Source organism: Octopus sinensis, linkage group LG5 (genome assembly GCF_006345805.1).
Source record: "Octopus sinensis linkage group LG5, ASM634580v1, whole genome shotgun sequence".
Classification (NCBI taxonomy): Eukaryota; Metazoa; Mollusca; class Cephalopoda; order Octopoda; family Octopodidae; genus Octopus; species Octopus sinensis.
Window position 1 is genome coordinate 116,757,423 of NC_043001.1, and position 23,870 is coordinate 116,781,292.

The 23,870-nt window shown below is 35.1% G+C and overlaps 1 protein-coding gene across 1 annotated transcript; it reads left to right on the forward strand.

Annotated features, from left to right (window-relative positions):
* Window positions 1-601: 601 nt before the first annotated feature.
* LOC115211780 (DDB1- and CUL4-associated factor 7) lies at window positions 602-17,973 on the forward strand. The gene is made up of 9 exons (XM_029780458.2): window positions 602-760; window positions 5,514-5,671; window positions 8,368-8,469; window positions 8,624-8,722; window positions 9,726-9,839; window positions 11,198-11,330; window positions 13,311-13,462; window positions 16,665-16,782; window positions 17,738-17,973. The coding sequence occupies exons 2-9, from the start codon at window positions 5,519-5,521 to the stop codon at window positions 17,908-17,910; spliced, it is 1,044 nt and encodes a 347-aa protein (XP_029636318.1). The 5' UTR covers window positions 602-760; window positions 5,514-5,518; the 3' UTR covers window positions 17,911-17,973.
* The last annotated feature ends 5,897 nt before the right edge of the window (window positions 17,974-23,870 follow it).

Genomic DNA, 23,870 nt, shown 5'->3' on the forward strand with positions numbered 1-23,870 from the left:
GTCGTGATTCATATCGAGCCCTTCTGGGTATTAGCGCGCGTCTACGATGAGTCTACGATTTAAAAAAAAATTACCATCATTTTTTTCCATTTTAATGCATTTTTTCGCTATTATATAAGGGCAGTAACTCTCTAAAAATGTCTACGATGAGTCAACGATTTAAAAAAAATTATCATAATTTTTTTTCCATTTTTAATGCATTATTTTGCTATTTTTTGGCTATAACTCTCTAAAAATCCTTATATAGTTATTTCCCTTACAAACCCGAGCAACGCCGGGCGATACTGCTAGTAAGAAATAAAAATAAACAGCTTGCTGTGTGAATTAAATTAAACAAAAGCTCAGGCTAAAAGAAATACTGGGGTTGATATAACTGACTTAGGAAAAAGAAAATAGAAGATGGTGCTCCGGCATTGCCGCAGGCCGATAACCAAAGCCAATTAAAAATATAAACCAAGGAATAAGTTTTATAAAAAGAAGAAAAAAAACTAAAAAAATAACCTCGATGTATCCCCCCTCCCACCACCACCAGCCAATACCATCAAAGAAATGTATCTCCCCCTCCCCCCCAGTCATACCATCAAAGAAATGTATCTTGTTGATAGGAGAGACTGGAATTGTCTCCCTTGAACGTCGGTGGTCGGCCATATTGTTTAGCAATCATTAAATGCAAGTTTTTTGGTTTATTTAAGACAGAGAAAATATTCCTGGACAGAAGAGACTCCTTGACTTGATTTATTTATTGCCTCGAAGTTCAATTGTAAGTAAACACAAACATTGTTCATACCGCTCTCGGTTATACATTTACTTTGCGATCGTCGTACTTTAACCTTTAATCTTTAAACATGTTTAGTCAACATGAGTGAAAAATAACAAACAATTCTAGTTTTTTATGTTAAAAAGTCGGAATATTTTCTCTTTTTCCCCTTTTTATCGCATTTCATTTTACTGCCTCGAACGTGTTTGTTATGCAAATTAAAATATTGTATTATTGTCGCCTTTTAATTGTTATTATTGACATTTAGGCGATCTTTCGTTTCTAGTACCGACATTTGCAGTTTCCGTTTTGCTTTAAAATGTATTTTAACCACTTAAAAAATTCAACATTATTTTTATTAGGAAAAAAAAAGAATATAGTGTTTGGGGTTTAGGAACTTAAATGTACCCAAACCGAAAGATCGGCCTATAAATATCTACATAAATATGACAGTTCTCCACCCCCCTTATCTTGTTTGATTGTAGTTAATTAAAGACGGCGGTTTACATGCGTCAATTAGTATTTTCCTCTTAGTTTGCATTATGTCTTTTCTTTCTTTCCTTTTAAATTGATTTGGTTTTTGTCTCGACTTAGAAATGTCTAAAAGACTTGGATTATGCAGATTCCATTGGCGTCGGACAAAGTTCGTAGTAATTAATTTGTTCTCGATTTTTATATATCTATTTCTGTACTACCCACAAGGGGCTACACATAGAGGGGACAAACAAGGACAGACATAGGTATTAAGTCGATTATATCGACCCCAGTGCGTAACTGGTACTTATTTAATCAACCCCGAAAGGATGAAAGGCAAAGTCGACCTCGGCGGAATTTGAACTCAGAACGTAGCGGCAGACGAAATACCTATTTCTTTACTACCCACAAGGGGCTAAACATAGAGGGGACAAACAAGGACAGACATAGGTATTAAGTCGATTACATCGACCCCAGTGCGTAACTGGTACTTAATTTATCGACCCCGAAAGGATGAAAGGCAAAGTCGAGCTCGAATAACATCGAAGTTAACTTTGCCTCTCATCCTTTTTTCCCCCTTTTTTTGAGGATCGGAAAAATACCCTACCAGTCAAAATTTAGGGTCGATTTAATCGTCTGTACCCCTCTTCCAAATCTCTGGCCTTGTTCCTCTATTACAAATCATTATTGCTAGTTGCGGCTTCTTTCATTTCGAGTTCTATTCTCATTGACGTCAACTTTGCCTTTCATCCTCAAGTTGATTAAAAAAAAAAAGTACCAACCATGTATTAAGGTTGATTTGATCGTCTGAATTCTCCTTATCAATTTGGGTACCTATATCAGAAAACATATTATACTCTTATTTTTATTCTGTGTTTTCACTGCCCAACCTAGGACAGCTGATTCATAGTGTATTGTTTTGGGTTTTTTTATAGTATTGAAAGTACTCTACGTAAGGTGTGCAGTGAGTGTCTAGTAGTAACTATTTTCTATATGTTGCGTCTGCTTTGTAAGTCCTGGTGTTTTGGTTATATATTGGTCTTTATGCATTTTTTTAATCATTCTTACAACACCTATTATTATAGGGATTACTGTACCTGTTTTCAGTCCTATTCAAATTACAGATCTTTTATATTTGGAAAATTTCTTAATTTGAGAAATACATCATCATTTCTTAGAACTGATAAATCAAGGCACCTCTTTCCCTGGTACTTCTTTACAACAATATCTGGTCAATTATCCTTGATATCTCTGTTTTTGTGTTTTGGCATGTTAGAGTATGGTCACTGTTATTCTCTAAGGCTTTTTCTGGTTTATTCTTATACCACCTTGTTTCTTTCTTTCTGTCTTTCATAATAATGGTATAAATCTAGATGAAAGTCCCAATTCTGTCATACCTGTAGATGTATTCTTTCTTAACTAAAGACTGGACAACGATAGAGTTTTTTACTGCAAGGCCCCTCTTCTAAAATTCACTTGTCCATGACAAAAAATACTCCTCCACTACAGTTCTGACCCCATATACAGAATTCATATTTTTTCTGTCCAAATGATTTTGAAGACTGCGGAATAGATGATAATCAGATGAACCAATGTCTGGCGAATATCGTGGGTGGGGCATTGTTTCCCATTCAAACTGCTCCTGCCTCTGAATGTCATCCAAAGATGGTCACTTTTCTTCTAGCACTGACTTGAATGACTGGTTGAATGACCAAAGCTTCTCTGATAATTCCTCAACAGTTACAATGGGAATTTGTTCCACCAGGATTTGCAGGATACGCTTGTCAAGCTCTACAGATCTTCCAGGCGAGGCTTGTCTTCTAGGGTGTATTTTCCAGCTCCGAATTTCTGGAAACACTATTGACACTGGTTTACGCTTATTGTCAGATCCCCATATACTGCATTAATATTCCTTGCACTTTCTGCTGTGTTATTGCCTTTATTGAACTCATAAAGCAAAATATGTTGAATGTGTCCTTTGTCACTTCCATTATAGCTTTGAAAAAAAATAAACTGTTAAAATCGAACTGCACTCTTCAAAACTTGCACTAAGTATAATAACAAGGTAAAATTACTACCTGCTTTTATAGCAAGTTGATGCAGGTAGTTTATCCCGTATCCCTCTGACTTTTAGTTCATGCATTATTTATGGGATGACCCAATATATATATATATTTATATTATATTGAGGGTACTACTATTCATAGATACCGCACGCTAAGAGGGACCAATGTGGTCAAAACTACTAAAATAAACAAAATTTTACCGAATGCAAAACTTCAAAGCAAGTCATTTAAAAAAAGAATTTAGTTACATATCACCTGTGATTTCGCAATTAATGCAGAATATGCATTCCATGTTCATCAGTGCAACAAACTCAAGACATAAGAAAAAACATAACTAACACGCTAACTACTGATAATTTCTTATAAAGATTTTATCCTCAATTTTAAATATATATATATATATATATATATATATACTCATGTGCAAGTAAAAGTGCCCATGCGGTGCCACATAAACACACCCAGCACACTCTGTAAAGTGGTTGGCATTAGTAAGGGCATCCAGATGTAGAAACCATGCCAAATCAGACTGGAGTCTGGTGCAGCCCCCTAGCTTGCCAACTCTGGTCACACCATCCAGCATAGATGATGGACATTAAATGGTGATGATGATATATATATATATATTAATATAATATAAATATATGCATATATATGTACATACATCTATATGTATACATACATGCATAAGAACAAAACAAGACTGGTGCAGGAGCCATGTGTTGAGAGGGATTCTTTGGGGTTTGAGTAATTCACCTCTGGAAACATATTTTGTTCAACGTCCTTAAACAACCCTTATTCAGGAACCTTTTGAGCAAGATGGGTTACTTGACCAGAAGAAAATTCTAACTGGGCCCCACCTGCAAGGTCATGTGCTGTTTATTTTGATATGAGATCACCATGTCGCTCACATATGGTTGTGATGCATGTGCCTGTGTACCCTTATCAGACGGGTAGTCATGATGGGTATACTGGGCTTTGTATATTTTACTCCAGTGTCACTTTGATGGCATGCACTGCTCTTTCACTCAATAATAATAATAATAATAATAATAATCCTTTCTACTCTTGACACAAGACCTGAAATATGAGAGGAGTTGATTACTTTGACCCCAATGCTCGACTGGTACTTATTTCATCAACCTTGAAAGGATAAGAAGTAATGTTGATCATGACAGAACTTGAACTTAGAATGTAAAGGGGAATAGAATGTTACTGAGCATGTTGTCCAGTGTGTTAACAATTCCACCGTTTTGCTGTCTCAATAATAATAACAGTAATCCTTTCTACTCTGGGCACAATACTTGAAATTTGGGGGAGGGGTTAGTTGATTGCATCAATCCCAGTGCATAACTGGTACTTAGTTTATCAACACTGAAAGGATGAAAGGCAAAGTGAACTTCAGTGACATTTGAACTCAGAATGTAAAGTTGGACAAAATGCCACTAAGCATTTTATATAGCATGCTTAATGATTTAGCCATCTTGTCACCTTTATAATAATTATTATTGTTTCTAGTATACGCACAGGGCCTAAAATTTGGGGGAGGAGGTTAGCTCATTAAACCCCTTTCACTGCTTGATTGATAATTTATTTTATTGACAAAGGCAATGATGATGCTGGCAGGATATGAATTAAGAACTGCTAGGCATTTTGTCTGATGCTATAGCAATTCTGCCAATTCACCACCCTAAATTTTTTAATAATAATAATGTGGCTTTCTAACAAAGACAGAATTTGGGTGAAATGAAATTGACTCCAGTACTTGATGATATTTATTTAATCAACTCTCAGTAGGATGAAAGTTAAAGTTAACTTTGGCAAGGTTTGAGCCCAGAGTGCAACAAAATACTGGAAGATGAATCCATTGCTCTATTGGATTGAGGCTCTTTCAGACTGAGTCAATAGTCATTAAAAAAGTTGCAAATGGCAACAAAAGAGCTTTGACAAGCAAAAACAAAACAAATTAAATAATCAGTTAGTTAGTTGGCTATTTAACCAATTGACTAATGATAAAAGAGTGGGATTGAACCAGTGCGTATATTAATTATATTGGCATAATGACTATCCTTAGACACTACAAGATTTGTTTCGAAACACAATTCACATAAAGAATCTTGCAAACCAGATACAAAAACGATTTTGTGTGTCATTACATTTTTCTGTATTTATTATAAATATAATAGTTTGGTTTCTATTTCTTTCTTTTTGTTTAGTTACCATGTGTGCTCTACCTGCTGCACCTCCTGGCAAGAGGAAAGAGATCTATAAATACGAAGCACCATGGACTGTATATGGAATGAACTGGAGTATTCGTCCAGACAAGCGGTTTCGATTAGCTCTCGGTAGTTTCATGGAAGAGTACAACAACAAGGTAACCTTTTATGTCTCCCCACCATTTTCAGTGAACCAAGCAGTTGAGTAATAAATGACATCAGACATAAATAATCACCAATTTCATACAGAAAGGACTAATCAGCTCCACCCCGATAAGACTTAAACTTTGTATTTTTCATTTCTGGATGACAGCATTATCAACTACATTAGATTTTGGTTCTGCATTCATCAGAAAGCAGAACCGAAATCGAAGTCGATCAACATCAATGGAAATTGCGGCTGTGATACCAGTACCGGTGACAAGCAAGCGAACCATCTGATCGTGGCCATTGCCAGCGCCGCCCCGACTGGCCTCTGTGCCGGTGACATGTAAAAAGCACCATCCGTTTGTGGCCGTTGCCAGCCTCGCCTGGCCCCCGTGCCGGTGGCACATAAAAAGCACCATCCGTTCGTGGCCGTTGCCAGTCTCACCTGGCCCCTGTGCCGGTGGCATGTAAAAAGCACCCACTACACTCGTGGAGTGGTTTGCGTTAGGAAGGGCATCCAGCCGTAGAAACACTGCCAGATCAGACTGGGCCTGATACAGCCTTCTGGCTTCACAGACCCCAGTTGAACCGTCCAACCCATGCTAGCATGGAAAGTGGACGTTAAACGATGATGATGATGATAAGATGATGATGATTACAAAGTGCCAACCATTCCATCTTCTCAAACAGGACACTATAAATTCTGTCTGCTGTTTTAACTACTAATTTATGCCTACAAGATAATTCATTAGTCACTTAGTGCTGATAAGAGATGGTTATTTACAATGTGAATTTACCCAATGAGTCAATTCTGAATTAACTGCTAAGATTTTTGTATTAAGTAACTTTTGTATTCACCAACTTGAGAGACAGAAAAGAGAAACGAATTTCTCTCAATGGTTTTGTTTCTCGTTTCTCTTCAAAACGGTGCTTTCAATGTTTAATATGATTTATATGAAAATATTGATTTCAAATTTTGGCACAAGGCCAGCAATTTCACTTTGGAGCCTTAAAGTTGCTCAAGCTACTAAAAATGGTAAGTTGAGTATATCAACACTAGTACTCAACTGTTCTTTTATCGACCCCTAAAAACTGAATGACAAAGCCAACCTTGGTGGAATTTGATCTCAGATTGTAAAGACAGATGAAATGCCACTAAGCATTTCACCCAGTGTGCTAACGATTCTACTAGCTTGCTGCCTTATTTAGATGAAAAATATTAGCAATTCCTTCACTGGTAATAGTTTTATTCTGGTTACATTTCTAGTATTTTGGGTTTTTTCCACACAAAAGTATGTAAGCTTAGCAAAATAAGATAATGAAACTTAGAGTAGTGAACTGTACTATACCACCCTATGCTACTTATTTATAGTGAAAAGGTTTCGGAAACAGAATAAAACAGAAAAGGTTTCAGAAACAGGAGCACACAGTTTATAGGTGTTTAATTCTGGAAAGAAGAATAAATTAATTAATTGTCCTTCTTCAAGAAAAAGCTCAGACTAGAAAGTATTACAGATTTGGTTATTGTAACTATTGTGTGGAATGAATGGTGGATGAAAAGGGTGGAAAAAGTTTTAGAGCTAAGAGCAAGTTTGTCAAGGGAGACAATTAGTAGGGGGAGTAGTTCCTTAGCAGGGAAAATGTATTTAAGAGTTGGAGTGCCCTTTGGAGCCTTTAAGTTGCCCAAGCTACTTGAAATGGTAACCAAATTTCCCTCAAATTACTCCCTATCATGTTAAATAAAGAGCTTATTAGATAATATAGTCTTACATATTCCTAAAAAAAAGTAGTCATGGCTGGAATGTTTTTGATTATAGATCTGCTCATACAGGTTTAATCTGGAGTAAATAACAACACTTTAATTGTGGCTTTCTTGACTGATTCATTGAAAATTAAAGTGATATTGTAATAGTGCACCACATGACATATGATACTAACGCTTCATTTAGCTACACCTCTTACTAATTTGACAATGTTGTGCAATGTTTCTGTGTTGTAACATTAGTGGAAAGAACCCAAAACTTATTTCTCAGTTTATCTAGATGCAGAGGTTATCAGTACAAATGGAGAAAAATTCAGATGCAATCCACGTCGTCACTTATTGAAATACGAGAGTTATCTTTCTTCATCTGATATTTAATTGCTTTCTTTGAAGGAAGATTATTTCTCTCAACTGTCTGTATATTGTTACTCCCAAGATTTCCAATTATATATAAGTAGAGAAACCAGGCTGTAGAACTCGCCTGCTAAATTTTCTGATTCTTTTCAATTAACTGAATGATGTCATTTACTATAGCATAGGGATTTTCTTAAACCGAAGTGAGTAGCATTCATTCCTTCTCTGGAGATATTACCTAGAAATGTGACATGAAAACGTGTGACTGAAAACAATCAATACCTGGCTATGAATTCAGCTCATCAAAAGTTTATACTTGGTTCACTCACCATATTCTCCTTTAATTATTTTGAAGTGTGGTGTTCATTTAAGTATAACAATTGAAATATTTACTTTCAGTAGAGAGACACGTCCAATCAATCTGTGTTGTGAGCAAAAATACTCATATTCAGAAAAACTCTGCAAAATTCTTAAATTGAATAAAAAAGTAAAAGTTTTAAAATTTCTGTTTTCAGTTTCAGCAACAAAGTCTCTTAAAATGTTGACATCTATTAACACTCATTGTTATACTGTTTTGATTTATGTTTCTAGGTGCAAATTGTGTCTTTGGATGAAGAAACATCTGAATTCACATCAAGAAGCACATTTGACCATCCTTACCCCACAACTAAAATCATGTGGATCCCGGATGCTGTAAGTTATAATTTATCATTTCTAGCTGTTCTTTTTTTTCCCTATTCTACATTTTATTGTTTCTTTGAAATGCAATGTATCATATTTTATTTCTCATTTATATTATTCAGATGACATCTTGCATTTGCTTCTGTTTTTGATTTCTTTTCTCTAGAAAGGTGTATTTCCTGATTTGCTAGCTACCAGTGGAGACTACTTGAGAGTATGGAGAGTTGGAGAGAATGATACAAGATTGGAGTGCCTCTTAAACAATGTCAGTAACATTTCTTTATATATGTTTTCTTGGACAGTGTCCTTCAATGATTTAAAAAAAATTTTAAGAATGCTTTTATAAATTTTTTATTTTAACAGTTGAATAGTTGAGCTACAGTTTAGAAGCTGCTGGAATTAAAACTTGTTTTCCAGATATTCCATTCTACCCAATTTGTCACTGTGAATCTTGTAACTTTTGATTCATCTAAAGGATTATATTTTCCTTTGTGTGTTATTTGATAGTGAATTATCTTGATCAAAGACATAGTACTTTGTTGCTAGTGATCCCATAAGATTTAAGCATCTATGACTCTCTCTTCCAGTTTATAATCACTTTGCCTGATAGAATTGAGAGAGAGAGAAAGAACACCCTCTCATTCAACCTATACCTGCTTGAAAAGTTCTCTTCAAAAGTATTTTATTTTTATTTTTACCTGCTAAGATATGAGGTACCTCACCAAAAGAGCTGTAAATCTTTTATTTTAAATAATTTGTAACAACATAAAATATTGAAGTAGTTTGAAAAGTGCAGTGCACAAAACTCAGCTCTTGAGTCACTTATATAGTTTTACAGCTAACTAAAAATAACATATGCATTTTACATTTGCATTTTGAGTTTCTCCTGTTTGTACCACAAAACCTGTAAAAACTTTATGTTCTGAGGTCAAATCCTGCTATGGTCAACCTCAACATTGCCTTTCAAATATTTCTTTTTATTTAGATATTGGACAATGAGTGAAGTTAGACATCAGCAGAAGGAAAAAACAAACATTATTGAGACAATCATTTAGTGTTCAAGACCCCACAAATATCTTAGAAACTGGTGTATCTAATTAAAAATATCCATATATTTTGTTGGAATCCTTTATTTCAAATTATTACTCCACATTGATTATTGTTAACTACATAACAGATATATTTACAAGATATTTCTGGATTGTAAAACCTCATGGAATTTTGGTAATTTTCCTGTGTTGTTTAACATTTTTCTTTTAATATTTCAGAACAAAAATTCCGATTTTTGTGCTCCTCTGACATCATTTGACTGGAATGAAATTGACCCTAATCTATTGGGAACTTCAAGTATTGACACTACTTGCACAATTTGGGGTTTAGAGGTGAGAAACACATTTCCATTTTGCTCTCCATTAATCTCATTAGTGTCTGTATTATTGCGATCTTGAACGAACCACACTAATTAAACATGACTGTTATAATGACCCGGATGCATTAATTGTTGAATATTTTAAAATATGAAATTTTTATTAGACGGCTTGTTAATTGATAAATTTAAGTGTATTGTTTCAGTATTGTTTCTGGTTGTATATTTCTAATTAATGTTTGTGTATGTGACACAGGTGTGGCTGTGTGGTTAAGAAGTTTGCTTTCCAACCATATGGTCTTAGATTTAGCCCCACGGCAATCAAAGCCTTGTGAGTGGATTTAGTAAACAGAAACTGAAAGAAGCCTATATATATATCATCATCATCATCATCATCATCGTCGTTTAACATCAGTTTTCCATGCTGGTATGGGTTGGATGGTTTGACTGAGGATTGGCAAGCTAGTAGGCTGCACCAGGGTCCAATTTGAATGACCCCTGACTGGCTCCTCTGCCAGTGGTACATAAAAAGCACCATCTGAATGTGGTCAATACCAGTGCCGCTTGACTGGCTCCCATGCTGGTAGCATGTAAAAAGCACCTACTACACTCTCAGAGTGCTTGGCATTAGGAAGGGTATCAAGCTGTAGAAACCTTGCCAGATCAGATTGATATATATCTACTTATATATATGAAGGGCTTCATTTTAGTTTCTGTCTATTAAATTTCTTCATAATGCATTAACCAACCTAAAGCTGTAGTGGAATACACTTACCTCAGGCATCACACTATGGGATGGAACCTGAAACTAGTGGTTGAAAGTGAACTTCCTAATCACATAGCTATGTCTACACCTTCTACATCTGTATAAAATTTTCATGGATCAAGTTTCATATGCATAATTAAATTTGTTATACGGAACCGCTGGCATGTTAAAAGCTCCAACCGATCGTGGCCGATGCCGGACCCCCCCTGGCACCTGTGCAGGTGGCATGTAAAAAGCACCCACTACACTCGTGGAGTGGTTGGCGTTAGGAAGGGCATCCAGCCGTAGAAACTCTGCCAGATCAGACTGGAGCCTGGAGCAGCCCCTTGCTTCCCAGACCCCGGTCGAACCGTCCAACCCGTGCTAGCACAGAAAACGGACGTTAAACAATGATGATGATGATGATTAAATTTGTTATGCTGAACAGTTCCTCAAGATTCACAGTTTGTGTTTCATCATTGATAAGAAAGTTTAATTTTTTTTTTATTATAAATTTTTAGCCTTATTTTATCCTTAGAAAAATCACTGGAGTAAAGTTTCATTATTTTTATCCTTTCTATGTAATGTGTTTTAGATAACATTTTTTTCTTGTTTCGTTTGTTTTGCAGACTGGTCAGCTTTTGTGCAGGGTAAATTTGGTGTCGGGCCATGTGAAGACACAGCTTATAGCTCACGACAAAGAAGTGTATGATATTGCTTTTAGTCGTGCTGGTGGTGGAAGAGATATGTTTGCTAGTGTTGGTAAGATCACCAAGTACACGTTAATCCATTTTTGTTGAAATACTTTTTTTCAGTTTTCTCATTTTTAGTTAAGTACCTACTTTCAACCTATATTTGTTGTTGATGTTATAAGGTAGTGCGCTGGCTGAATAGTTAACATACCAGACCAAATGCTTAGCAGCATCTTACCTATCTTTATGTTCTGAGTTCAAATTCAACTGAAATCAATTTTGCCTTTCATCCTTTTGGGGGTCAGTGAAATAAGTACCAGTTGAGCACTGGGGTTTGATGTCATTGCCTATCCCCATCCCCTAATATTTCAGGCCTTGTGTCTATTGTAGAAAGGATCATGAGATAGCAAGTTGGCAGAATAATTAGCATGACAACAAAATGTCTTGGGGGGTATTTATTCCAGGTTGTCTATGTTCTGAGTTGAAATCCTGCTGAAGTCAACTATGCCTTTAATCCCTCCATGCTTGATAAAGTACCAGTCAAGTAGTGAGGTCAATAGTATTAACTAAAACACCCCCTCCAAATTTCAGGCCCTTTGCTGTTATTAGAAACAATTATTATTAAGTGTTGGGATAAATGCTTTGTTGTATTTGTTCTGACACTTTATGTTCTGAGTTCAAATCCTGCTATGGTCAACCTCAACATTGCCTTTCCAATCTTGAGGTTTGATAAAAGTACCAGTCAAGTACTGGGGGTCATTAAAATGAACTACCTCTCTGCCCCAAAATATCCAGGTAATGTGCCTATAGTAGAAAGGATTATTATTATTATTGTCGTCGTTGTCGGTGGCGACGAGCTGAACAAAATGTTTAGCTGCAATTTTGTTTGTTTTTACACTCTGAGTTCAAATGGCACAAGGTCAACTTTGCCATTCATTTCTTTGGAGGTCAATGAAATAAGTACCTGTTGAGCACTGGGATCGATATAATTGACTAGCCCCCTCCCCCCAAATTTCAGGCCTGTTATACAAAGGATTATTATTATTATTCTGGCAGAAATGTTAGAGCATCAGAAACAATGCCTTGTAACATTTGTCACTGCTCTTTGCATTCTGAGTTCAAATCTCACCAAAGTTGCCTTTCCTCCCTCCAGAGTTCTTAAAGTAAATTACCTGTCAAGTACTACAATCAGTGGTATTAACTAACCTTATTTCATAAAAAACTGCTGGTTTTGTGCTTAAATCAGAAACCATTATTACTTTTATTACTTATTAAAGCTACAAGCTAGCAGAATCATTAGCATGCTGGACAAAATGTATAGTGACGTTTCTTATTTGCCTTTCAATCTTTTGGGGTTGATAAAATAAGTATCAGTTCTATATTTCTGAGATGAGGAATTTATATTATGTATACTGTTTATATTAGTTATACTCCTGTCCTTATTTTGATTGTTGTTTTTACTACACTTTGGCCGTTGTATTCTCCAGCCGTCTTCAGGTGTTTGCATTGAACTTGGTTGTTGTATCAGAATTTTGAATTTTACCCTTTATATGATCCATGGGGTACACTGTCCTCATTTTGCTCTATGTTTTAAGGGTTTTTTTTTTTGTGAATTATCTTAATGCTTTGCTTGAGATTGAACTCAAACCTCTAGGTGACTGCACAGCGTAGTAGATAAGGACATTTGTTAATCCCAGTCAAGGGATTAAGGTAATTCTCAAAAAGATCAACTGAAGCAAGAATTGTCATGGAACACACAGAGAGCAGAATGAAAACAGTATACCCCTGTGTATCAAATAATGAGTTAGGCTTGAAATTCTGATACAACACCCAATTTCAACACAAGACACCTGAAGAAGGCTGAAGTATACAACAGCCGAACTGTAGTGAAAGTAACAATCAAGAATACACCAGTCTGACTAATATAAACAGTAGGCATAGAATAAGCATAAGTTGAGCATTGAAGTTGATGTAATCAACTAACCCACTTCCCCTAAAATTGCTGGCTTTTCACCAAAATTTGTAACCATCATTATTATTACTTTGGCAGGGGCTGATGGATCTGTGAGAATGTTTGATTTACGACATCTGGAACATTCCACTATTATATATGAAGATCCCCAACATCATCCACTTCTACGGTTAGCATGGAATAAGCAGGATCCTAACTACTTAGCGACAATGGCTATGGATGCAATGGAGGTAATGTGGATTTGTTAAAAACATAGAGTGATTCAAAAATCCATTTAGTATGGTTTGTTTTTTATTATGCACATTAATAGAAAGACTGATCTGAAGTAGATGTACAGATCTCTAAGTGGCTCTGTTGTAAAATTTGATTTTGACATGGTTATGAGGGATCAATTTATTTCTTATTTCCACATCTTTCATACTTGTATGTTTGAGTTGTTATATTGTGCAATTTTTTAAGACATTGAATATTCTCTCATCTTTTAATAGTGATATTTTTCTAAAGTATATATGTGTGTGTGTAAATATCTCAAGGTATTCACAACAAAATAGCAAGATAGTATTAAAAATATACAAAAGCAAAATTATAGCAAAATAAAAATTTCATATATAGTTTGATTGCTAAAGAGACCTCTGTATCATCCTCTGTTAGTGTTCAACTGAAAAATGCAGAGCAATCTGCAAAAGTTCCTTTCTGCTCAGTAGAATTTGTTCAAATGACATCACTCGTATTGGTCTCAGGAATCAAACACCCATTACACTTTGTAAAGTGGCTATCATTAGGAAGGGCATCTAACTCCGGAAACAATCCAAAACTGAGACACTGGAACAAGACATGGCCCTCTGATGAGTTGGATCCTGTCAAAACATCCAACCCATCCCAGCATGAAAGGCAGACATAAAATGATGACTAATGTCATCAAGAAAAGAGTTTGAAAAAAAAAGATGATAGAAATACTGGTGTTTATTTTGATAGTTATAATGGCTTGTTTTCATCAAAACAACTGATACCATCGGATCACTATTGTAGTTGCTGATATTGCACATGCAGTATGAGAGCCATTCCTATACGATAGTTAAGTTGTGATATATCTGATGTCTAACAGAGCTTTGCACATCCTTGATATTTTACATCTGATAAATATGGTCAGTGGGCATAAATGGTAGTGTTATATTAAATATCTTACAGCATCGTAATCCTTTTACACTGGGAGTTCAAATGCTACCAAAACAATTATGCCTCCTCCTCCTCCTCCTTCATCAGAAGGACAGGTGATAAGAAAATAAAACTGAGGCAGTGATCTGGGAAAGAGTGTGAGAGAGTAATAGAAGAGAACCAGAATTCTTAGATTCGTCTTGTAGAACTAAGTCCCCAGCATTCAGGAGTTCCCATAGATAGCTGGTCTGAAACTCCTCTGTTATGACCAAGGGGGCTGTAATAAATGGAAGGAGGCTGAGAACTGATTCCTGAGATACACTTATTTACATCCTAAATTCTTTCTCAGAAACTCAGTTAACTTCCACCTTGCACATGCTATTTGTCTATCTCTAGTTCTCTTAGAAACCACCAGCCTACAGAGCATTGAACTCTGTTGAAGTCCTTTGCCAAGTCAACAAAAGTTTGGTAGAGTGGCTTATTCATAGTTGAGTGCTTCTCCTGTAGTTGTCTCATAAAGATGAGGGCATTGGTGATACCTAGTCTTACAAAACCCAGAACTTGTCTCCTCTAGGCTAAATCCCTTCCCAAACACAGTCCATCAATTGGGTGCATCTGTTGTTGCTTGTCTTTAGATGAACATATCAGCATATTAACTACCATAAATGTCATAAAATGATTTGGGCATAAGAGGCATGACTGCATTAGTTTGGTCAAATGATGTGGATGAATGTGGACAGCTGTTTGAAGAAGTGCTGATTTCTAACAGTGGAGGGAAGCTGTGGAAGAGGGAGGCCCAGGAAGACAGGACAAGGTGGTGAAGCATGATCTTCAAACATTGGGTCTCATGGAGGTAATGACTTGTGTCCAAGACCTTTGATGATATGCTGTGCTTGAGAAGAGACCTGTTAAGCCAAGTGGAATCATAGTTGTGACTGTTGTTGGTGTCGCGTAACTGACATGTAAAGATCACAATGTGGCTGATGCCAGTGTCATGTAAAAAGCAGCTTTCAAGTGTTGGGCCTCACAGAGGCAATGACAGATGACTGAGACCCTTTAGCAATATGCTGTGCTTGAGAAGAAGACCCATCAAGTCAAGTGGATCCTGATTATGGCAGATATTGGTGTCATGCAACTGGCACGTAAAAGCAGCCATTACACTCTTCAAGTGGTTGGCATTAAGAAGTGCATCCAGTCATAGAAACCACACCTAATCAGACTGAAGCCTGGTGCAGCCCCTCAGTTTACCAGCCCTGGTCAAACCATCCATCCCATCCCATGCCAGCATGGACAACAGACGTTAAATGGTGATGATGATGATGTCTACCACCATTTGTGTTATGATTGATTTTATCAACATACCTCTTACCATTAATGTTTGGAGGTATGAGATGTTTTGGCACAGCTGTTTTGACAATGCCTATTTGGCATTGCTAATTTGACGCTGACTTATTCAACATCAAACATTTTGTCCCCAGGACTTTTTGGCACCTTGAAAATTTTGTTTCACAACTATTGAACTTCATTTAGCTTTCTGCTTCATTTGATGTATATGATGGCTGGTGAAACTTTGACAAAATAGGGAAAAGAAAAATCTTCTCATTGGCTTTATGAATGTCTTTGACAAAATAGAACTAACAGAGAATTTAAATAATTTTGGTGCCGTGAGTAGAAAAATCAGAGAGAGAAAAATATTAAAAGAATCTTCAAAAACATTACAAAACTATAAACATATTTGGACATACTTTTCTGAACTAATTTTTATTTTTTCATTCATTTATCCATACTGACTTAGAAAAAGTATTTTTTGTAAAAAGAGACAGTGCGTATATAGCACTGGCAGGCTATTAGTGTATGATGTCAATGTAGTTGATTTCCTGTGTGTTGTTCAGGAGTAGAGACTTATTGTATTGCAGATATTTTCTGATGTGTCTTGTGATTGTGTCTTGGTGCCATTGAATGAGGTTATAATTTGCTGTTTTCACGGTGATATGGACGAGATGAATTGGAGAACTTTTATATCTTCTTGCAGATTGTTGAAGCAAGTAATTTTGCAATTAAATTGCTTCTATACATTAATTTTCAATACATGAACTGATAATGGTATCTATTTAAGAAAGCAGGATGGTAATCAATATTGGTCATGTGTGTTTGTCTAGAGGCATTGTAAAGTTTTGATATTAGAAGTTGGGAATGAATGACAATATGTTAAAAATATGATAAAAATAAATAAATAGTATAAATATATAATAAAAATAAACCTCTTATTTCTTGCAGGTTATCATTCTTGATGTAAGAGTGCCATGCACCCCTGTGGCTCGACTCAATAATCACCGTGCCTGTGTGAATGGTATTGCCTGGGCTCCACATTCCAGCTGTCACATCTGCACAGCTGGTAAGTTCATTCCCTTCTCTTGCAACTTTGTTTCTGTTTGCTTATTAAATAACTTTTATTTATTTTTACGTCATTTTCTGAAGTTTTCTCTTCATTGCTCTGAGAGTTAGTTCACAACAAAATACCATTTCTACACTCAAAACTTTGTATTGTTGACAAAGCCAGGGTTGTTTCATATCATACCAGGCTGAACTTTGTCTTTAACAATTCTGCTTTATTTGATGTAAATTTTATCTAATATGCAAACAGCACTTACCATTGTTCCAGTCAGAATTTTTTTCAGCTGTTTATATTCTCTGGTGTTGATTTTACATTATTATATAACATTAGGAATCAAGAATCAAAAATTCGTTTAGATTTTAAAATAGAATTATTTTGAATTCTAACTTGGGGAGATAGTAAGGGGTATGCCTCTACCAAATTGAAGACCAAGTTGTTAGATTGTTAAAATAAATATCATTGGTATGGGCATGACTGGATTGATACAGATTTACTTCATAACCATGTGATTCTGAGTTCCATCATGCTGTGTGGGACTTCGGTCAAGTGTCCTCTACTATAGCTTCAGGTTGACCAATGCCTTGTGAGTGGAATTGGTAAGCAGAAACTGTAAGGAAGCTTGATATGTGCATGAATGATTACATCTCATGTATTTGCATGGAACCATTGAGTGGAACCATGATGATGTGTTGACATTTCCTTTTAGCAAATTGCTATTTGGTTCTGTTGAATAAAAATATTCCTTACTTGAAAAACAAGTAAAGTTCTGTGACAGGAAGAATATCCAGCTGTAAAGTAATGTCTCCCAATAAATGTTTGTCTAATTCATGTTAGCATGGAAAATGGATGTAAAAAGGACCAATTTGTACAAAATGTCAAATTTGGAATTTTAGATTGTATTCGACTTGTTATTGTTGTTATACGAAAACCATTTTCCTTTGTTATTTTCTTGCAGCGGATGACCATCAAGCTCTGATATGGGATATACAGCAGATGCCTCGAGCTATTGAAGACCCTATCTTAGCCTATACAGCAGCTGGTGAGATTAATCAAATCCAATGGTCATCGACCCAACCAGATTGGATTGCTATCTGCTATAACAACTGTTTGGAGATTCTGAGAGTTTGAAGTAAAATACAGAAGCACTGATACAAAACATTATTTAAGGGACTACACACTTTTTAAAAAAAACAAAAAATTCCCCTCTCCCTCCTCCCATATCCTTTGCCATCCTGCTTGTTCTTTCTTTAAAAGGAAGAATGGAAATTAAGTCCTCTTTTTATTTATTCTATCTCTTCGGCAGACTAATTCCTATCCATTCATTTTGTTTTCTCATTTTCTTTTTTAGTCATAATCTTATTTTTATTTTTATAAAAATGACCATTTCATAGTCATTCTGAATTTAATTTGTTTGCATGAGTGTGTGTGTGTGCATGGCTGATTGTGTTTGGTATGTGCGCATGCGTGTGTGTGTGCATGGCTGATTGTGTTTGGTATGTGCGCATGCGTGTGTACATGTGTGCATGAATGTTTGCATGAGTGGTTGACGTGTTTGTGCATGTATGTGTGTAAATATATTTATAAAAGTTGTTTCCCATTTTTTTAAAAGCCACATTAAAGTCAAGCGCCAAAAATGAAATAAGAACAAATAATAGCCAGGGTATTCACATATTTTAATCTGTATGAGTATTTGTCAACTATACAATTCAAAAGTTAAAAATCACTTCAGACTGTCTTAGATTCAAAGAAATATGCCAAGCTGTATTCATACAAATTTACTAAAACAAATTCCAAGTGAATCTTGTGGTTTGTAATGACTTGACAAGCATTTCTATCCTTAATTCTAATTATAACAATGCAATGGTGAATATATTTTGCTGGTGTGTGGTTTTTCTTTCCCACGTAGAAATCACTGTTTATTTTGGAATTTTTTCTAATGCTCATTCCCATTGAAGATTTTTCTGTGGAAATTGATTCAATTTGATCCTGTTAATTTTTTGATTAACTTGGGGAAAATACAGTGTATTTGAATATCTTGGCCCATAGGACAGTGTAAATTCCCATATGCTAATGTGTATCAGTGATACAGTGCTTCTACCTTGAACATTGGTAAACAGTACTTACATTTGATAATATTTACAGCTTGGTGGTCTGATGTAATAAGTTTGAGACTAAACACAACTAGTAATGAGATACAAAGACTAAACACTTTGGCTGGTTGATTGACTCCCTGTTGAGTTGGATGGAGGTCACTCCTACTTTTGAATTGTTTAGTTTGCAAAATTCTACTGATTAAATTATACAACCATCCCCTAATTTGCAAAAGCAGTGCAATCCTGAAAATGTTGTAAGCTGAAATTCTCTAACATAAAATGTATTTGCCATTGACTTCCATTTTCCATGCAGGTCAATGGGAAGTATGTTCCATGTTGGAGAATTCCATAATATGACAACATTTATCAGGAATATAACACGACCATTATATCAGTTATTCTCTATGGACTGTAACATGGAGGATGCCTGTTTATAAAAGTTATACACACATAAATATTGTCTTCTGTCTTGTTGTTGATTAAGCTAACCTCTTTTGTACTTTAGTATTGACAACAAAACAAAGATGTCCTTTAATGAAAAATAACCTCTACATGATCACTCAAACCGTCTAACTTGTGTATACCAACACTCATCTGTTTACTCATATACACTTGTTTAACCTAAAGAAAAGAAAAGTGTGTATATGTGTGTACACGTCTTAAAACTCACTTCTGTCAAACTGCAACTGTGTATATCAACATACATTTCAACATACACATTTCAAGGTAAGTCTTAAAAAAAAAAAAGAAACATATATATGATTGTATTTGTAATAATAGTTAAAACAAAAAGAATGATGATGAATAAGCTTTCTTCTCATGACATTGGAACATTAAACATTATATGATCTGCTATATTTATTATATTTTAAACTACCCATTTTTTTTTTTAAATGAAACTGCTAATGCTGCTATTTATCATTGTCTTCTGTCTTAGCTGTACCACATCATGTATTCATGTTTATCCTTCATGCTAAGATAAACTTCATATGAGACAACAAACATCTTTACAAAATCAAGAAAAAGAAAATAATTAAAATTTGGAATCATTTCAATTTGAAATATACATTAAAAGATATCAAAATATGAATACCAACAAAAAGGCTTATTCTTATTATTAATAGCAGTGGAACATTGCTGGATATTGTTGGTTTTGATTGTCATGGTCCTGGTAAGAACGTCTGTTGATTCCTCTCCAGGACTTCCAAGTTTTATAGGCTAAAAACAGGGTTTCTTCAGTGTTCCAGAATATGAAAATGCTACAAGTGAGAAGTGTCTACTGTCTACCAATCAATCCCAGTTCAGGCCTTGTATTTCATCTAAATAACTGTGTTGTGCTCCTGTGCAAGGCATAACCCTGACTGTTATTAAAAGTTCCATGGGAAACATTGCATCTATGACCGACCTATCCTTTTGAATGCTTATAACAGCAATGCCAAATGTGTTCTTGCTTCTTAAGATGGTACAATTGCAATTGAGGAAGATTTTGACTTCTATTTCTAGAAGGTCAGCAACTATATAGAAACTCTCACATTTGTTTCAGTAACTGGCAGTAGAAAAAAGAAAAAAAAAAAACGGGGCAAAAAGTGAAGTCCTTGAAGAAAACTACTTGTATAAATTTTTATCTTTGATATATGAAGTCCATAACTGGTAAAATGTAAGGGTACAACTGATGATTTGTCTGGGTGTAGACGATCTTTGTTGGCTTTATAACAGAAAATTAAATGAATTTCCATTGACCTCAACAATAAGTATTCAGTTTTTCATTCAACTGAACTACCTACTCATTGAATTAGTGTGTAAGTGGCTGTATATTCCACAAATACCTGTACCCTTAATGTAATTTTTAAGCAGAATCTCCCTGTATGACACAGTGATAATGTTGGACACAGTTTCACTTACAAAGACTGGACCAGGCAGAGGCTGAAGTTAAAGACAACTGCACAAGATGCTTTGTAGTGGGATTGAACCTGGGACCTTATGATTGCAAAGTGAACTTCTTAACCAGTATTTAAGCTGCCCTCAAATGAGGCACAGTTTCTGTTTGTCTCCTATTCAAAACAGATGTCTAAAACCTTCAGAAATGATATTATCACATATTGCGATTAACTTCTTTTATGTCGTCTCATTGATAGTCATATCAGTACCTTGTTTAGGCAGCCAGCCAAAGTTGATGCTAGGATATCACAGGGAAGTAAAAATCACAGAACAAAGTATACAAGTGGACCAAGCCTAGCTAACCTCTATTATCATGAGAGCAGCTGTTAGTCATGGAGAAATGTTATCACTCATTTTAACTTCTGCTATTAGTTGGTATCAATTTGAATTTTTGAAAATATTTTGATACTTCATTTGTGAAATTTGGATGAATATTTTAGAAAATATGACAATTTGAATGACAATTTAGCCTAAATGAATAATTGGCCATATTTGTGATGTCATATCTTTGAAACTGAGGTGATAATCACCTTCAAATTACACAAATTAATAGTGTCCATGGGATAGCAGTTGCCTGTTTTTATCAGGTTCTTGAAAATTAAACTTTTTTTCTTTGGGGCAATTTTAAAGAATTTGTGTCTGAAGCCTATTTTGTTGCATGTAACAAACTGTTGGTTTTGCAACATGATTCATGCTTTACATGAATTTTTGGACCTAGCTAAATCCAAAAGTACAAGCCACATGGTTTTGGCACATTTGTAGTAGATATAGAACTAAATGAATCCTGAAATTTTGGGACATGATACCATTTCAATAAAATCTTAATGGCTATAGACAATTAAATGCCAGAATTTTATATCAGGATGCCTACATAAGTTTGATTTTCTCTGTTTGATAGGGATTTTTCCAATTTGTTTTCACCACACCCTTGGAAATGAAGCTTTTTATGAAAAGAATTTTGGAAAATTTATTTTTTTCATCTCCCACTGCCAGACTGATTTTGGCCAATTTTTTTCCCCACTACACACTTCAAAACGATGGGAGAAGGCTTTTTTGGTAATAATAGTACAAAAAAAAAATTTTTTGAAAATATTTTCAGATGAAACAGTGTGTGATTTAAGGGTTTGGTTCATTGAGAATTGTTTATCTGTAGAACAGACCTACATTATCTAATGTGTCCTTCCATTTTTGAAACAGTAGGCTGTGATTTGAGTGGGGCTGGGCTTCTATTTTTAGTGGATTGAGTGATCAGATCAAGGTACTCTTCTTAGCTTGTAGTTCATTGAATTACAAATACTGCACAACTTTTGTGCTGAACCACAAACTTTTTTTTTTGTTTGTTAGTCTAGCATTGTATTGAGTCAACTAGTCATATCATGTAAGAAAGAAGTTTATCACTTTGTTGCAGAAAAGGTGGTGAGCTGACAGAATTGCTAGAATATCGAAAAGAAAAATGCTGGGTTCAAATCTCACCAAGGTCAACTTTGCTTTTCGTTGTTTCAGGGTCAATAAAATATAGTACTAGTTATTTACTAGGGTAGATAGTATTGGCTAACTCCCATTAAAATTGTTGACTTTTTACCTAAATTTGAGGCAATTATTTTGTTGCAACTGCCATGATAAGATGGCAAGATTTTTACGAACCAGTTTTCTTTTACATTGAAAATGGCTTCCACGACTTCCTATTTGTTTTTATACCTGATAATTGAGATTTCATGTGTATGTAAGCAATGTAATTGCTAATCCTTTTTCACATAACAATGCTGTTATGTGGAATTATCATTATCTAAGTGTTCTAAGATATTTGAAAAAAGCAAAAAGATACCTGAAACTTTGTGTTATTTATATCCCATTATTTGTATCTCACCTGTTTAACCCTATTGATATCAGTTCCTCTTTAGTTTATTGATACCACCCCTCCCTCCTCTTCTAATTTATAATTTACTATTAGAAACTTTTTATGTTCCGAATATCATCTTAATGCAAGTGTAAAGATGATGATTGGAATATTATGAAGTTTGCAGATAACTAGTATTATTTTTATGAATATTTGTTTCTTGTTTTTTTTTTTACCCATTTACCTAGTTACCCAGATATTTCATTGAGTATGGTGGAGTCATTGTTTGTCATCATCATTTGTGTCTGGGTTATATTTAACTTGACAAATATTTTCTCTCAGCAGTTTATGTTCAGCATATATTTAGCTTAGGCGACCTCTTTTCAAACAATTATAACCTTGCTTATATTTAACTTTACAGAGCATCTCCAAGTAACTGATACTTAACTTTGAGCTAAAATAAAGCCACGACTTGTTGTTCAGTAAATGGATTAGAATAGCCATTTGGCTGTAAAATGTTTGTAAAATAGATTTTAAAATAATTATTGAGCAGCTCAATTACATGTAAGATTCTGAAGATGTAAGAACCATTACACATGTAAGTTGTGTAATGGTTTTTATTTTATTCATGGCTGTAGATTGGTTTAGTTATTAGAGAACTGGGTTCTTGAAGTTGAAATTCTGCTGAGGTTGATTTTGCCTTTCATCCCTTCACGGTCAATAAACCATCATTCGACCACTGGTGTCATTCCTCCTTTCTCTTCCATGGATGAAAGCCTTCATATAGTGGTTCCCACAATCCTTTCTGCAGATTCTGTGATACAGAAAGATAAATTTCCCGGACAAATGCACCATACTAGTTTCTGATACTGCCTTCCCCCACTCCCCTTTATTTATTTATTTTTTTTTTTTAGATTTTATGGAAAATATTTTGGACCTTCATCAGGCTACAAAACCTGCCCAAGTCAGGCCAGAATTTTCAAACAAAATTTAAAAAAAACCCCATCTCACCATATTTTTAACTTTCTTAGGGTTATTATATATCCTGGCTTTGCTTTTAATCAGCCTGGTCTTGAGGTGGGGGTGTGCCCATGGCCTTCACAAACCCCCTGAAATGAAGCTGATTTTGTTAGCATTCTACTTGAATCGTTGTGAGCTGAAGACGACAGGCAAGATGCGCCAAGAGAGAAAACCAACATTCTAGAAAGAAAAGTCTTATC

Coding starts and splice junctions, on each gene's coding strand:
- LOC115211780 (XM_029780458.2), top strand. CDS start 5,519: ATGTGTGCTCTACCTGCTGCACCTCCTGGCAAGAGGAAAGAGATCTAT. Junction 5,672..8,367: donor TGGAAGAGTACAACAACAAG/GTAACCTTTTAT, acceptor TTATGTTTCTAG/GTGCAAATTGTGTCTTTGGA. Junction 16,783..17,737: donor CTGTCACATCTGCACAGCTG/GTAAGTTCATTC, acceptor ATTTTCTTGCAG/CGGATGACCATCAAGCTCTG.